The following is an 18519-nucleotide window of genomic DNA, read 5'->3' on the forward strand; positions in this document are numbered from 1 at the left end:
AGAGAGGCAGAGACATAGCCAGGGGGAGAAGCAGGCTCCCTTTAGGGAGCCTGACGTGGGACTTGATCCCAGGACTCTGGGATCACGACCTGAGCCAAAGGCAGACGCTCAACCACTGAGCCACCCAGGTGCCCTGAGTTGGTGCTTTGTAGGAGCTGTAACTTTTTGGAGAAGCGGAGACATGGAGAGGGTCTTCAAGACAGTAGAAGTTTGGAGCCTGAAGGGAGCCACGTAGATCAACTCAGCAGAGGTGGGATCCAGAGACCCAGCAAGGTAAACAGGCACTTAATGAAGGCTTCAGAGCTGCCAACAACAAAACTTGGACTAGAGCTCACAATCCAGTGTTCTCTCTATGACACGGTGGTGATCTTTTCCTTGCAGTATGCAAATTCCAGCTCAGCCACCCGAGGAACTTGATTCCCTTCTTTGGGACCTTGCAGCTGACAGTGTGCCCTGCAGACCAGCCCCATCAGCCTCACCTGAGAGCTGGTTAGAAATTTAGAATCTTGTGCCCCACACCAGACCTGCTGAATAAGAGTCTGCAAATTAATAAGATATCTGGATATTTGCATGAATGGTAGTGCCAATGATGCATTTCCCCAGGACACTGGTTTTCAACATTGACTATTCATTGAAATCACCTGGGAGAGGTTTAAAACCATTCATGCCTGGGCTCCACCTCAGAAATTCTTATTTATTTGTACAGTCTGAGCATAAGGTTTTTTGACAAATCCTTAAGCCACTATTTCTCCATAACCCACCTCTAATATGCTGGCAGCTTTTTATTGTATTTTCCTTCTGTGCAATGGACCAGTATTTTCTGAATGAGTGGAAAAAACTTCCAGAAGACCCTCACTGATGACCTTGTTCTGGATAGGATTCAGGGACTTATAAATCGCTGACAATTATTTAAATGTGTTTTTATAAGAAAGGAAGGTCAAACAGGGGAACTGGTAATTGAGAGGAGTTAAAAAAAAAAAAAAACTACTTTGTTCCCAGAAAAAGGATTGACACTAATATACAGAGAAAATCCCAGATGATAACAATTCGGCAAATTATAAATACAATAAATGATGAAGGTCCCAGAAAAATATACCTCATGGAAGAGAGAAAAGACAATAAAAAAGACAAATGTGCTAACTTCACACCTGAACATAATAGTTAAGCTAGGAATTTGATTTTTTCCCAGCTTCCTAGGAACCCAGTAGCTACAAAGTTTTTATCTACAGGAAAGGGGAGTGGGAAAAAGTCTTTCCTGCAAGAAAGCAAAACTTTCTAACTCTAATTTGTAAATAAAAGTTCCATGAGGTCTTTCTGTGGGGAAACGGAATGACATTAGTGAACTGTGTCTTCAAGAAGGTTCCTAGGGAAAAAGCAGGGCTGGATTTCATGCATCTTACAACATTTTGTTGTAAATCTGTTCATAATGTGAAACACAATGGATAGAAAAAGGAAAAATGTTTGGGTCTCTTCTGATGTGTGTGTGTGTCCAGCTTTATCTAAGCTGTAAATCAGAGAATGGGAGTTGTAAAACCCCTTTACATTTGTCCAGGGAGCTGGCATCCCACTTAGAAGAGAGAAGTGGATTATTATCTCTCTGTGCTGGTGCAAGGGCTCTTGCTGGTCTGTTAATATCCTTGAGTGAGGGGACAAGATTATCCAGTAAACTCTTCACACATCTGCATTCTAGCCTTAAGTGTGCCCTTGGGGATTGTTGGAACACAGTCATAATGAGATAAATAGGCTCTCACATCAGAGTTCTAGAACAGGTTCTAAGGATGTGATACCTCAGAGCTCGCCTTTGAGTTATGCCCCAGTTGTCTTCCCCTTTCTGTTTGAGAGTGTGTCTTCCCCTTTCTTTTTAAACATAGAACAAAGAAATGACCCTATTAATCTGGAGTTCAAGGATTAAGAAATATTTTGTCTTTGATTATATATATATATATATATATACACACACACACACCGAAACATGTGCATGATAAATTTATGTGTCTGTGTGCATTAAGTGTGTATTCCTCATAAAGAATTGACTGATGTTCAAACTCTCTATTGAACTGAAATCATTTCAGTTGTGAAAACGGGACTTGAGGCAAGTGAAACCAGTGCTGCTCAGACTTTAATGTATGTATGAATTCCCTGGACATTTTGTCAAAATGGAAATTCTGACTCAGTAGTTCTGGATGAAGGGGCTGAGGATCTGCAGCCCAAACAGGCATGCAGGTTAGTCCCAGGCTGTCAGTCTACAACCACACTTTGAGAAGCAGGGGGAGAACGTTCCCAAACTTGGCTGCATGTCGGACTCACCTGGGAAGCCTTAGAAATTACTGACACCTGGAGCCACCACCAAAGATATAATTGGTGTAGGGAGAGACCTTGGCCTTATAGGTGTGCAGAAACTCCCGCAGGTGACTCTGGTGGGCGACTATGGCTCAGAGCCACTGCCTGTGAAGCTGCCAGGTAAAGCAGAGCCTCTCACTGCCTCAGCTGTTCGAAAACCTCACAGTGCACTCAAACCTTTTGTGGAGTTGCAAAGAGAGAAAAGCTTTTAAATGTGAACAGTCTTATATCCTGAATAGATTGAAAGATAGTCAGATGGAGAGACAGATATCTTTGGGGGAAAGGGGATCTCATTTTGCAACAGACAAGAGGAACTACATAATTCTGTCCTGTCCATAGCTCGCATAAATCAAAGATGTGAGGCGTTAGCACCTCTGCTGTGCAGAAGGAAAGCCTCACAGACTTTCTGCTCTGAGCCGAGTTAGCAGGGAGAGAGGCACTAGGCTCCACTAATGGGAAAGGTGAAGAAATTAAGGAATGAAAGCGGCCTCCCATCTTGTAATAGCATTATTTCTTTCACATTTGCTAAGTTCCTAAAATATTCCGTGTGCAGTCTCATATCCTTGATTAGATTTGCTTCCTTGCTGACTCAGTCACTCTCTCAAATCTATGCCCACAACTTGTTCTTCTCCTTGCCACAGACCTCCAGTCTTCCAGTGCTGCTGCATTATGCTTACCTGTCAGCCCCCTCCTTGATTAATTGCTCTCCATCTTAAACTCCCTAATTCATCCACATGGTAGCACTTACTGACCCCTACCTGCCAACACCTGGCAAACACTGATTCTGGGATATATCTAGTGTCCCACTTTTGCAGAAGCTGCCCTCAAAGTGCTACATAGTTTGCTGGAAAAAAAAAAAACAGCAACTGCTTGGTTTGGTGCCTCCCCAGTATATTTTAACAAAAGAATAATTTACATAAAAGACATAAATGTCCAGCTTTCTAGATTTTTACATATGCACACACTCATGGGACCGCAACCTGGATGGAGATACAGAAATTTTCATCACCCAGAAAATTCACTTGGGCCTCTCTTCCCAGTGAACATCCTTCCCCTGGAGGTAACCATCATCACTCTGACTTCAATCACTAAAGGGAAATAAGTGACTAATAGCTAGGAATGTTCAGTAAAGCTGACCTTAATATTTAATGGACTTTGAAGTTCAATGTTCCTGAAACTTTTGGAATATTTAGAGCCCAGCTTTTCTCTACTTTTTTTTTCCATGGCAGGCATAATTTTTTCTTGCCATCTAAGACCAGTCAGTCCATCTCTGAAATATTAAGTACATAATTACAATATCAACTTTATACTCTAAAATGTTATTTAAGTGCCTAGCCATTTTATTTCCAGATTAGTAAGTTTCTTAACATTTATTATGCCTTGAAGAGATTTTTTTCATGTTTGTTAAAATTGCTTAAAATGTCAGGTGGAGGGATCCCTGGGTGGCGCAGCGGTTTGGCGCCTGCCTTTGGCCCAGGGCACGATCCTGGAGACCCGGGATCGAATCCCACATCGGGCTCCTGGTGCATGGAGCCTGCTTCTCCCTCTGCCTGTGTCTCTGCGCCTCTCTCTCTCTCTCTGTGACTATCATAAGTAAATAAAAATTAAAAAAAAAAAAGTCAGGTGGAAAAAAAAATTAAGCTTCAGACACTCAAAGGTAAATTTTTTGACCAAATTTAAAATAAATATGCCCTGTGCATCTTTATATAGTCTATAAGAAAGCAAAAAAATTTGACATTTAGCATTGCATAGTAGCAGTATTTCAAGAATTGTGTAATTAGTTGGTTTGTTTTTACAGGGGGAGGGTAGCAACTGATGTGTAGACCACACATTTTGTTAGCTATTAAATTTTTAAATGTCAGAATCTTTAGCAAATGCAATGTAACAAGATGTCTCCTTTGTTATGGTGACAGAATTTTGAAGTTGTTACAAAGGCTAATTATCCCAAAGAGCAATCAACTTGTTTTTCCCCCAGTTCCCATAATTCTGAGTTTTAAACATCTTTCCCTAAGAAAGTTTGTTTCTTTTATTTTTAATAATTTTTAAAAATTTTATTGGGGGAGGCAGAGGAGGAGGGAGAGAGAGCATCCTAAGCAGGCTCCATGCCCAGCACAGAGCCCAACGCGGGGCTCAATCTCACAACCCTGATCATGACCTGAGCCGAAATCAAGAGTTGGACACTTAACCGACTGAGCCCCTCAGGTCCCCCAGAAGGCTTGTCTCTGGAAATATTTTATATTACCATGCCTTGGTGTTTATGCTCCTTTCTTTGTATCACAGAGGGGGTGGGGCTTGTTCCTGCATGCTTTGCTTCCTTTCCCACACCCTCAGAGGTTAAATTGAAGAGGCTGATGGGCTCTGCTGTGAGTTTCATACATATCGAGAGGCAGTACTCTACCAGCTGAGTGACACTGGGCAAATTTCTTGGCCTCTCTGAGCCTCATTTCCCTTCTTTGTATAGGGGTAATAATGCCATCTATCTCAGGGTCTTGTAAAGGTTAAATATGGGGATAACACTTCTAATGGTCTTGGGCACACTGTGTTTAGATAAATGTTAATGACTAGAAGCTCTTTGAAGCTGATTCATGGAATATTGGCAGTCATTTCATTGATCTCACAAATTATTTAAAGCTTAGATCCTGTATGGAGGGTGCTCAGCTCTTGTCTATGGCATCAGACCTGTGATACTTAACATTGAACAAGAACCCAAGCAACTTGCATCCCAGATTGCTGTTGCTTGAGAATTCCTTTGAGAACAGGATATGATCTCTTATTTTAGTTGATTAACTTGGCCCACAAACAAAATAGCTTCAGGAGTGGACAACCTGTGTTTCATGTCCTCTTCTGCCATAGAATCACAGATTATAAATGAGCTAAGTCTTTTTTTTTTTTGGTCCCAAGTGACCCTATCCCACTGACGCACAGCATTATCAGCTCACCAGGAGGTTTTGTTTTGTTTTTGCTTTTTGATGCAGCCCATAAATCAAATACTAGAACAGTTCTCCCCCAAAATGAGACCAGGACAACTGGTGACAGTCTAGTTCAAGAGTCAGCAGACTTTTTCTGTGAAGGGCCATGGACCATGTGGTTTCTCTGTCTATTGTGGTCCAAAAGCAGCCATATACCATACATAAATGCCTGTGGCTGTGTTCCAATAAAACTTATTTACAAAAACAGACTTGATTTGGCCCACAGAATGTAGCCTGGCATCTTCCACTTGATTTTTTAAGACTTTATTCATTTATTTATTCATGAGAGAGACAAGAAGAAACATAGGCAGAGGGAAAAGCAGGCTCCTTGTGGGGAGCCTGATGCAGGACTCAATCCCAGGACCCCAGAATCACCATCTGAGCCAAAGGCAGATGCTCAACCTCTAAGCCACCAGATGCTCCATCATCTCCCACTTTTAGAGCAATGCTGTCCAATAGAAATATAATGCAAACCAATATTTATATATTAAAGTCATATATTAAAACACGAATTTTTAAGGATTTTTAAAAGAAACAAATCTTAGACTAGTAAGGGACAGATATCTTACAAATAACTTAAATTTGCTAAAGCAACCTGGTATGTAATAGCTTAAGATTTTTTTGAAGGGTGATGGAAAACTGCAGAGTTGCCAAAATGCCCATTTTTGACTGATTTTTTTATAGTCTATTTAAATAAGACCAAAATTCTAACCATGAAGCGATGCCAATTTCAAATAATTTTAGCCATAAAAAAACTAAAAGAAACTCAGAGATAAGTTTTGGCCATGCCCCTGTTGGTACTTCATGTTGATTCATCCTTTATGGTCAAAAGTAGAGTGGCTCAATTATTAGCACCACCTAAGAGAAGCCTGCTACCCCAGGAGTCATGTCTAATCAATTTCTACTCATACAAATGCCTTGTTCTCTGGCCACAGTAAGATTACCATCCCTAGCCATATGCTCACAAGCCTTTCCTCCCCTGGCAGTCTGGTTCACCTGCCCTGGTATAAATGGCTCCTAGCTGTATTGACTCCTCTTCTGCATCTCCCTGCTCTGGGCAGCATGGAGGAAAGGGGCATATGGATGAATCAGGGCTAGCTGATGTAGGATGGCTCATCTCAGATCTTCGAGCAGGCCAGTCCAAGCTTGTTCATATAGGAGAGGCAGGGAGCAGAGAGGGCAAGCAGCTGACAGGCTTCTTACAGCCCAGACTAAGTATACTGTTGCTTCTGTCCATGCTCTTTTGTCCAAGCCAGCCACATGGCCATCTCAGAGTCAAGGGTGGAAACACTGAAAAGAAAATCTTTTCTTTTTTTTTTAACTTAAATTCTATTAGCCAACATATAGTACATCATCAGTTTCAGATGTAGTGGGTCAGTAATTTATAAGTTGCGTATACCGGTGCATCTTTATATACCTGGTATATCATCACATCACGTGCCCTCCTTAATGTCCATCTCTTCTATATTAAGTTCTTATACTTGTCCTTAAACTTTCCATGTGCTATAGTCACATCTTAGACTGGGTTCCTCAAAAGTAGAGGTGAGACAGGCTTGTATGTAAATTTATCTTGGAAAATGAGGTCAAGTTTCATAATTCCCATTGCTTCCCTTGGAAACCCTAGAGCTGGTATGCGTGTCCATACATACAATACATGTTGTCCCATGCCCAATGCCAGTTCCAGAGTCTGCATAGGCACACATAATAGGAACACTAAGATCAAATCTGTCCCTACTTACTCTGCTTTCCCAGTCTGCTTTAATTCCCAGTCTGCTTTCTAATTCTGGACTCACTATAATCATTATATTAGTTAAGGTAATTCCAGCTTCTGTAACTTATTAATAACCCTTACATCTTAGTAAATAAGCGCAACAAAATAGAGGTTTATTTCACACTTACTATCCAATGTGGCTTTTCCTAACCAGAGCATGGTAGCCCGTGTGGTCATTCAGCAATGCACATTCTTCCATGTAGCTCTGGCCTCCTTTGGCAACTAAGAAGAGCCCTCCAGGTCTTCTCCACTCAGCAGGCAGACAGAATAAAGAGAAGAAAAGGCATTCCTTTGTAGCTTTGGCCCAGAAGGGATGCCGATCACATCCTGCTCACATTCTGTGGGTGAGAACTGGTCCCATGGTCTGTCTAGAGGCAAAGGGTGCTGAGAGACATGGTCCTGGCTGGGAACAGCTTTGCAGTAATACCTTTACACATGGAAGGGGAGTACATATCTTTGGTGGCCATTTAGCATATGTGCTACATCAGTCAAGCATACTGATATCCATGCCCATTGGTTTGCGAGAAGGGGACCCTGTCTGTCTTCATTTTTAATTTCTTATTGTGAAATTATGTCTAAAAAGGTGCACTGGATGCCTCTTGTGTTCCATCTCACATATCTTAGGCAGCCTTATGTCCTCTAGCCATTGCCCAAGCAATGCTAAAGCTCTCCTCAGTTGGCACCACTTAACCTTTGTTAGTGGATGTGGTGGTGTCTTCACCACCACCTTGTGGGGACGCACACGGGAGTCCTCTTAGCCATTCTCACACAGAAGATGGGAGCAAGTCGATTAGTCCATCCATCTTCATTCCTTTGAGAGGTCAGTTCTGAGGCTTCAGAGCTCCTCAGGAGAAGCGAGCCCCAGTTGTCTACAGATAGCCAGCTTGATAACACACCCTTGACTTCACTTCCTTTCCTCTGTTTCACCCCCTTACTATTCCTAACCTCATTTTGCAAAATAGAGTACTCATGTGTGAGCCTCTGCCTCGACTCTGCTTTTGAGGAACCCATGAATGTACCACATGAAAAATTTAAAGAGTAATACTAAATTCTTATATGTACTACCCAAGTTAAGAAATAGAAGGTGGACTGCTGTCTCATCTCCAAGTACTCCCTGTCCTTAAGAATGATTTTTTGATTCAGTAAATCAATAAATTAATGAACAGAGATACTTCCTTAGACCTCATTGCTACCTAGACCATGAATCAGAAAACACCAAATGAGTAATAGTTAAGGTCCCAGCTAGAATACTCAGACTCAAACCAACTTGAAACACATCCATGAGCCATTTCTATTACCTCTGGGTAAACTGACTTCCATTGACTTCAGCCCAACTGCCTCACATTCTAAGCAGCAAGAACCAGGGCTATAAACTAATTGCATTTGCTTTGCCAGATTAACAATAACTAGAAAGTCACCCTGAGGGATTATCCTTGTGTGGAACTGGTCGCTACATGTGTTGGATTCCTTGTGTTTAAAGAGGCAGTTAATGAGGAATCTTGCTTTTTACTAAATTCAAAAAATCCTTCTTAGATACATTGTACTTTATTATAATTGGTGCAGAACATGACAGTTTTAGTTGGTAAAGGAATCGGCTTATTTGGATTCTATATGATCATTACATATTTACTGAGATCTTAATGACTAGAAATCCTCACCACTGCTGCCACTTTGAATTGTCCTGTCCTGATTCTCATATTTTAAAAGGAATATGAGATTGTAACTATTCACCCAATTAGCCCCGCCCCCCATGGGTACCAAAAAAAAGATGTATGTAGAAAGCTGAAAGAAAATAGAAGATCCCGGGTCTTCTGATGTGAGGAAATCCAGCTGAGAATGAGCATTTCTTGCCATAAGGATTCAAGTATGTCAGATCTGTCTGCTGTTGTTATGTACACAGCTGTTTTCAGCCACATTCCATAATAAAAACAAAGGAACTCGTTCTCTGCAAACAGGGTGGGAATTCGGATAAATTGTACTTAAAAAATAGTACAATAAAAGTAGGTACTTTTAGTACCTACTAAAATAAATAGTAAATAAATAGTACAATAAAAAAATAAATAAATAGTACAATAAAAGTAGGTACTTAATAAAAGTAGGTGCTTTCTGAGAGACTCCTGGTTTGTTCTTGAGTCATGGGAATATTTAGCTTATTGACCTCCGGAGAAATGTTTGCCCAGAACGACGAAATGGAACACATTCTTGAAGAGGATAGAAGACAATGTTTTTTAAAAAGAAATGCAAGGTCTCATTAGGGCAAAGCTGTTAATTACACACTTCATTATTGTCAAGGTTAATACAGTCTGTGAGAGCAGAGGCCCTTTTTCATCTCTTCCTCGGAACAAGGGGAGACAGCTGTTCTCAGGGACAGATCCATTATAGCTTATCACTGGCCGGCAGCCTGGGGAAGGAGCACCATGAAATATGGCCGCTGTCACCAAGAAGGCAGACACCGAGCTGGGCCAGGCACGATGGGAAAACAATGAGAACCAGGGTGTCAAACTCAAATAGATTGGGTTGCATTGATTTTTAATGCCTGGCTGTTTCGAAGCATGAAATTTGCCGATACTCTTGCAGTTATTATATTATTGATCTCTAAAGCTGCACAATCTTGCTTTCTTAAACATCAGACACTGACAGCCATAAATAGTGGTTCTTACATTTTGAAGCCTGGTTAAACCGTGTTGTAAAACTCTGCATGTTTGAATCTCATTATTGTTGTTTTGCTGGTATGATTCCTTAAAGTGAACCCTGTGTCAGGGAAACAAATATTACCTCAGTTCTAGTTGGACTGGTCTTTCTGATTAAATGAGGTTATTAAACCCTTCTTTTTTTCTATTCTTTTTAGGGAGGTCAACAATTTCTTTTAAATAGATATTTATATTTTGTAAGCTCCTGCTTGTTAACAGCGATTTAATAGTTTTCATTGACAGGGAGAAAAGCATGTGCTTCCTTTAAGTGTGATACATTTATACCATCTGTAAACATCTCCAAATGTTAAAAAGGAGATTCAGGGAAAGAAAGACCATGTACTATATAGCCTGCTGAGTATCTTTGGGTTTTTCTTTGCTTGCTTGCTTATTTATTTATTTAGGATTTTTGGTTTTGCTATGGATAAAATTTTCTTCTTTTCAAATATCCACACCGCACCTTCACTTCTATGTACTTAAGTTTTATTCATCAGTATACCCTAATACTAAGATCATGATGCTATAGAAACTGGTGTACCAAAATAGTGAAATCTATTATTCATTTTGGTTAAACATTAGAAATACTTCACCTTTACAGGGAATGGGAAAATGTTGAACAGTGTAGCTCCTAGTAGCCAACTATAACATCAAATAATTTTAACACAATATATATGTGTAATGCTAGATATGTGTACTTACATATATAATATTATCTAGATGTAAAATATATTTAAGACTATACTATATATTTAATAAAATATATATGTGTGTATGTATATAAATACATATATACATACATATGTATATACATATATGTGTGTATACATATATATACACATATATGTGTGTATATACATATATATGCATACACACACATATGTAATCCTAAATCCTATTAAACTGAAAAGTATATGCCAGTCAAATGTTTTTTATTATAAAAGTACCCTACTTGTGGAAAATCTGGAAAATACACTAACCCCAGTGAGTACACAGTGTGAACAGAGCAGCAGCATTATCATTGCCTGGGAGTTCATTCAAGATGTAGAGTCTCAGCCCTTTCCTCAGATCTTTCCAATGCGAATTTCTCTTTAACAGGATCTGCAGGTGATTATATGCACATTAAGATCTGAGAAGAAAAAAAAAAAAGATCTGAGAAGTACGGGTCTAAAATATATAGTATTCTTAATCTTCCCATCTATTGATGGCCAGTGTCACCACTTTACTGTATTTCTATTAACCTTACTCTTCTGTACATATCTTTAAATATGTTTAAATAATTGAAGTCTAATTTTGCTAATTTTTATTATTCAGACATTACATTTTTAAGAAAGATACCAGTCGAATGCTGATCATGACTTGAAAGTATTCCATTTTTTTACATCTATTAGGAATATTTATTTGACATATATAACAGTTGTAGTTAATTGAAGATACATCTTTAAACTCAAAAAAAATTTGTGTTTTGTATCTAAAGTTACTACTAATAATTTTTAGAAGTATAGAACAGGGCAGCCTGGGTGGTTCAGCGGTTTAGCACTGCCTTCGGCCCAGGGTGTGATCCTGGAGACCTGGGATTGAGTTCCATGTAGGGCTCCCTGCATAGAGCCTCTTTCTCCTTCTGCCTGTGTCTCTGCCTCTCTCTCACTCTCACTCTCACTCTCACTCTGTGTGTGTGTGTGTGTGTGTGTCTCATGAATAAGTAAATAAAATCTTTTTAAAAAATAAAAGTATAAACATCAATTATTCCATTGTATAAAGTTGAGATTTATCCTGTTATTTGCAAGTTTTTTCCCCTAAATTATCAACCTAACTTAAAAGTACATTTTAACTTATAAAATAGTTAAATATCTACCATTTGTTAGTACTTACTGTATTCCAGAAATTATGCCAACTGATTTACACATATTATTCAATCACATTAATCCAATGAGGCAAAGATTTATTCTTGCCATTTTATGGGTTAAGAAACCATGGCTTTAAAAGGTTAGGTAACTTAACCACTATCACACAGCTGGTAAGTGCTTTGAGCCTGATTGAAAACAAGGATTAAAAAATAATAGTTTGTTTTTTAAAAGTGTTTCTTATTCAATAAAAATCTTCATTTTTCTTTTAATTAGCATTTAGCTCAGCACATAGTAATAGAATATTTCTTCTTTTATATTAACAAATATATAGAATTCTGTTTACTGAGTTAACTGCTATAATTTTAAAGGTAAACTGAACATACGTCTCTGGGTATCCAATAATAAGTGCATGGAAACAGCAGACCCCCCAACTCTGAAGTCACAGATTAATTCATGTATTGGAACACTGACCCCCTAATCTCCCAGAAAAATCTAAATGAACTTATTGGGGACAAAATTGTGAAATAGTTGTTTATGATTGTTTGTTTTTTCATTTTCCAAATGTAAGATATTTATAGCATAATGAGAGAAAAAAGCGCTCTCTCAAACAGAACTTCATTATGTTATTAGTCATTTAAAAAAATGCTTGCTGATACTATGGATATAGACATATTATAGATCTCGGTTACAGCTTTAACTGTTATTGTATGGATAGGTAGGTGGGTGAGTGGATGGATGGTTGGATGGACACATTGATAGGTGATACACATCTAAATTCCTTTCTCTCAGTATTCCCCAGAAACAAAGTGACTGAGTCTCAAGTCTGCACATTTCAGCTCATTAATGAAATGGGAAGAGTTTTAGTGAGAAAACAGGAAGATTTAAAGGATTCAGCAGTTTCAAAGGAAGTATTCAATAATGCTCTGATCACAAAAGAATCACACAGGAAAGGAATTTTTTCCTTCTAAATATCCGTGTCCTGGTAATGAATTTCTAAGACTAATAGTCCAGCCCAATCAAAGCTATTTATTAATTTTCTGAAGATGATATAATTTTCTGAAGATGGTACAATATTCTGAAGATGATTTTAATTTTCTGAATAAAAATGCCACAGGACAAGTGATCGAAATGCCAGTTTAATATGAGCTGAGGACTCTTTCTTCTGTTATCACAGTTATCCACATAGCCCCAAAGATGGTGGAACCTTAACATACTCCGATCATCTGTGCCTCCATCAATTGAGTAAGTGATGAGCTGGTAACACCTCTTTTTTTGGCCATCTGAGTCCGTCTATTATTTCCTCCTGGACTTAGCTCATGATTCTCCTCTTACTGAAAACTTATCAGGATTTTTAGTCTGTTCTTCTCTCATCTTTTCTTTATAAACTTCACGTTTTAACTTGCCTTTATCAACGAGTTGTATTTAGTGCTCTTCAAGCATTTCAGATTTACAAATGTGTGTCCACTGGAATGGAGTGCCTACATTGGTATGTTTCAAAACTGCTACATAATCCCTCCCTCCGTCAGCCTCTACAATTCCTGGAGGCGACTGGAGGGGTATCACTAGATATCAAACGATAGTATCTTTTTTATAAATTGGAGACTAGGTAATGGAAAAAAAGGATGAAACTAAATCACATAGCAAATGTGGCTAAAATTAAGACCAGAACTATTAGCACCACTTAATACTATTTTCTTAAAAATCTGTACAAAACATGGGGTGCCTGGGTGTCTCAGGTGAGCATCCGACTCTTGATTTCGGCTCAGGTCATGATGTCATGTCATGGGATCAAGCCCATGTTGGACTTCCCACTCATCAGGAAGTCTGCTTAGGATTCTCTCTCTCTTTTTCCCTTTTCCCCTCACCCCCTCTCATGCTTTCTCTCTCTCTCTCTCTCTCTCTCTCTCTCTCTGCCCTTCTCTTTCTCTCTTTTTTCTTGTTCTTTCTCAAATAAGTCTTTTTAAAAAATTTGTACAAAGCATTATTTTTTTTTAAATATTTTATTTATTTATTTAGGATAGTCACAGAGAGAGAGAGAGAGGCAGAGACACAGGCAGAGGGAGAAGCAGGCTCCATGCACCGGGAGCCTGACGTGGGATTCGATCCCGGGTCTCCAGGATCGCGCCCTGGGCCAAAGGCAGGCGCCAAACCGCTGCGCCACCCAGGGATCCCCTGTACAAAGCATTATTGAAGAGAGGAGGCCAGCTGCTAAATACACAGAAAGTAACAGTACCTATGTCTAAGAGCTTGAAGAGTACCTGAGCAAATAGGGAAATGGTAAGTAGGTAAGAGGCAACTGAAATGCAGTAGGAAGCTTCTCAGACAGACTTGAGGATGAGTTACTAGCACTCATACTTAGTGAATCAAAAGATGTCCATTCCTTCCTTTCCTCTCCCCAGTTCTTACTTGTCCCTGTCCAAGGTATTGTTTCTCCCAAGTTCATCTGTTGGGATGGGCATGGATATTGTTGCCCTGAGAAGAGGTCCTGAGGTATATATGATAGGTGATTCTTTTTCTCTCGAGAGGATGCTCACACAGAACATCACCTATCTGGACAATCAATCCATTTATACCCCTCCCACACACATAATCATCACACTCCATATACTGGAATACTATTCAGTGATTTTTAAAGAAGAATGGCGGCAAATAGGCTATTAATTCACAGAACAACCTAGATTAAGCTCAAATGCATTATCTAAATGAAAGAAGCCAGACCAAAAGGCTCTGGACTGTTTGATTCCATTCCTAGGTTATTTGGAAAAGGCAGAACTATACGGATAGAAAACAGATCAGCAGTATATCAGAGGTTTGGAGAAGAGGCAGTATCCGACCAGGGAAAGCCCAGGAGAGGGCAAGTATAGACCTAATCTGTATGGCCCTGTAATGGTGAATATATGATGCTTTGTATTTGTCAATACCCATAGAATTTTCCAGCACAAAGAGTAATTTTTTAAGCCAACCAAATCAGAGGATCCCAGGATGGAATACAAACTGTGACAGAAGAATTTAACTATTACACATGTGTGAGATAATCTCATAGAAGGGGGTGGGGGTGGGGAGTGGACACTAACCTAAGTAACTTTTTAAAACAGGGCTTTCTTTGAATGGAAACTGTAAGCCCTAAGTCCAAAACACCATACTAAACACTGTACTCTAGCTGGCAATGTGGTTTGCCATGGTGATGTGGGGTAATAATTCTAAAACTGCTATATTTGTAACCTCAGATTGAATAACCAAAATAAGGGCAGATGGAGGGATCCAGGTTTTTCACCATTTTTTTCACCAACAAATACAGGGAAAGCTAGAATGAACCATGTGAGACTGGATTAGATTCAGAGACAATAGTACAAATTCGTGTTTAGCTTCATATAGGAACAGATGGATAGATATATTTACAGATGTGTGTGCATACTAAGGGAAGTGTATGTACATGTATTGCCTGGCTCTGTTCGCTGAGGGGCTCTATTCACTGGAAGCAGTGACACCCCAGTAACAGTGAGCATACCCGGCATCCAGATATTAGTTTCTAATTTTAGCTTCTAATATCATTAGCCAGTTAAAGGAACCAGGCCCCTTGGAGACATGGTTGATTTTAGGGCAAGGGCAGGGAATTTACAAGATGAACCTGGAGTCTCTTGTAGTGTTAAAAAGTAAGGACGGGCTTAAAAAATAAGAGGATGGAGGCTTATGAAAGGGACAGAGCAGCCAGTATGAAAGGACTCTCAGTAACTAAAGCTAGAACAAACAGAGAAACAAAACAAAAACATAGTTTGGGATTATAATCCAAAGTATGAAATAAACACCCATGATTCTACCCATACTGACACAACTAAATGACTGAAGAAGTAAATAGAATATGCAAGTCTCCTGTGCAGAAGAATTCTGTATACTCTATGTAGGTGCCCCCTCTCATGGAAGTAGAATGGTCTTCTAAGGATACAGTTTGGAAAGCAACAAAGGAAGGGGAGTGTAACTTTGTAGTGCGGAAACCTGGTAAGCACAACCTGGGTCAGGTGACCAAAGTCAGCATCATCAGTAATAAGCCACTGATGATGATAGGCATGCTGGATATGATGGGATAAAATTGGTACCTTAATCTGTGATCTGCCCCTGCCCCCAAACCAATAACCTCAGTTTAACCATGAGAAAAACATCAGACATTCCCAGTTGAGGGACATTCTGCTCCTTAAAACTATTAATGTCATCCAAAACAAGGAAAGTCTGAGAAATTATCACAGACCAGAGGAGATTAAGGAGACATGAAAAATAAGTATGAGGTATCCTGGATGGAACCCAGGAACACTGGGGGGGGGGGGACAATGAAATTAACATAAACTGTGAAGTTTAGTTAATAGCAGCGCAAGATATTGACAAGACAGTAAGGGATAGATCAGAGCTCTATATATTCTCCTTGCAATCCATTAATCTAAAACCATTCCAAAATTAAAAGTTTATTTAAAAGAAAGGGTTATAGGCCAAAAGTCTAAGTCCAGGACTGATTGGATGGAAAAAAACAAAACCTTGTCTTTCATCATAGATACTTCGGGAACTACTGATGTATAAAGCATATGCTCTAGGACAATTTTGACTTGTTCCTCTAGTTTGAAATCCTCTATTATACTGAGATGGTTTTGAACTCCTTTGCTACTTGCTCAAATGTATTTTTCTCTTAAAATCCTGGAAGTATGAAGTCACAACACTTTGTTCTTTGTTCTTTTATCCACCCCCATCATATTTTGCTGCAAACCTTGTCATTGTCAAGGCACAGCTGACTGGCTTTGTAAGTGGTTTGTGATTTCTTTCCGTTCCTAGTATTCCAGTGTTATTAGGTTCGTTAAAGGGAACATTTGGGCTTGGCAGCTTGTGTCACTAAGATTCAAGTATAACCACATCAATTACTAAGCCATCCAAACGTCAGCGATGATGATACGAAAGTGTGGCTCTAGCAAGCATTATAGTTAGACGCTTAATGAGAATATCATATGTGATCACGAATAAAATCTCACAAGTAATCTTCATGCTGTTCCTTACTTACAGTTCAGAAAGTGCCTCTTCCAGAAAATCTGATAACTTCAGTTTTCATAAGTATTTCATAAAAGGGTAAAAAAAAAAGTGTGTGCCCATTTCTGGGAATGTTAATATTCAAGTTACCGTGTTTACTGGCTTTGCAAATAATCTGGATAAGGAATATAAAAGTAATAAATATGCTTTTTCTAACCAGTTGTAGACTTAAAATTATAATCAGCTTATTGTTAGATGGTTAGGGTTTATTATTTAAGGAGGGGAAGGAGTGAGGCGGAGGTTTCACTTACCTGGTAAATAAGACAGTGATTGCTTGTATAGTCTTCTAAATGGCTTTTGATGTTTAATTGATCTCTCTGTTGAGATAGGTAAAAGAAATTTTGCAATTTTCAATTATGTAATATTTAGCTCATTTCACCACTGAAATCAGTCAACAGGTTTTTTGTTTTTGTTTTTGTTTTTGTTTTTTTTAATCATTACTTTTTAGAGTATGTTCCTAGGGTCTTTTCTCCTTGTGGTTGAAATTAGATGGAGTTGGGGTGGGATTCCAACATCAACTTGAGAGCATGAAATGTTTTCTTTAAATGGCATTCCTTTTACTATTCCCAGACAATCGTTAGAGGAAATAAACCGTGCAAGGAAACCTCCATCAACGGCCTGCTGGAGGACTTTGACAACATCTCCGTGACTCGCTCCAACTCCCTACGGAAGGAAAGTCCGCCCACCCCAGACCAGGGGGCCTCCAGCCACGGTCAAGGCCATCGTGAAGAAAATGGCTTTATCACCTTCTCACAGTATTCCAGCGAATCCGATACCACTGCTGACTACACAACTGAGAAGTATCGAGAAAAGAGTCTCTATGGTGATGATCTGGATCCATTTTATAAGGGCAGCCATGTGGCCAAGCAAAATGGGCATGTCATGAAGACAAAACATGGGGAGGCCCACTATCCTGAGATGAAGCCTTGGAAATCTGATCTTGCCAGATTTCCCCTTGATTATCACACCCACTTGGACTCCCTGAGCAAACCAAGTGAATACAGCGACCTCAAGTGGGAGTACCAGAGAGCCTCAAGCAGCTCCCCTCTAGATTATCCGTTCCAATTCACGCCTTCTAGAACTGCGGGGACCAGTGGGTGCTCCAAGGAGAGTCTGGTGTTCAGCGAAAGTGAGTGGGGACCCAGCCTGGATGACTATGATAGGAGGCCAAAGTCGTCCTACCTGAATCAGACCAGCCCTCAGCCTACCATGCGGCAGAGGTCCAGATCAGGCTCGGGGCTCCAGGAACCCATGATGCCCTTCGGAGCAAGTGCATTTAAAACCCACCCCCAAGGACACTCATACAACTCCTACACCTACCCTCGCTTGTCCGAGCCCACAATGTGCATTCCAAAGGTAATGTTCACTGCCTCCTTCCCTCCCATGGGCAGGCACCTCACAAAGGTGGTGCTAGCATGACCTTCTCACAGAGTCAGATTCTAAGGTGAAGGTTTGCCTTTTAAGTGAGAATCCATATTGAAACGCTACCTGATTTCCACGCACAAGCCCCAAGGGCAGAGGATATAGAGCAAGGAACATATATTCATTAAAATCAAAGTCTTTGGAGATCTCCTCGAGGGTTTCTGATTAAAAGGCAAAAAAAAAAAAAAAAGTTTATTTGAAAGATATCCTGATATACTACTAATAAATATTGTGTGCTCCTATTAGACTAAGTCCTCTTTTAAGGAGCATACGATTATAAACCATTAGATGGCTAATATTGTAGTTCCCACTTTCTGGCAAAGTTTATAAGGATCTGTTGAAAAGGAAAAAATAAAGTCAGGATTATCATGGTAAGTTTTTAATAAAGTTCATTTTTAAAAATTTAATAATTTTCTAAT

The 18519-nt window shown here is 39.5% G+C and overlaps 1 protein-coding gene across 3 annotated transcripts in view; it reads left to right on the forward strand.

The window, feature by feature from the left end:
- PAK5 (p21 (RAC1) activated kinase 5) overlaps positions 1-18519 on the forward strand; it is a 280231-nt gene that overhangs the window by 219306 nt on the left and 42406 nt on the right. For 2 of the 3 annotated variants that reach the window (XM_038571627.1, XM_038571628.1), the window contains one exon: positions 17249-18034. In XM_038571627.1, the coding sequence (XP_038427555.1) occupies positions 17249-18034 (786 nt within the window). Of the gene's footprint in view, positions 1-13646; positions 13892-17248; positions 18035-18519 lie in introns of those variants that run through there. The other variant, XM_038571629.1, reaches the window with a different exon arrangement.

The sequence above is a fragment of the Canis lupus genome, chromosome 24 (genome assembly GCF_011100685.1).
Source record: "Canis lupus familiaris isolate Mischka breed German Shepherd chromosome 24, alternate assembly UU_Cfam_GSD_1.0, whole genome shotgun sequence".
Classification (NCBI taxonomy): domain Eukaryota; kingdom Metazoa; phylum Chordata; class Mammalia; order Carnivora; family Canidae; genus Canis; species Canis lupus.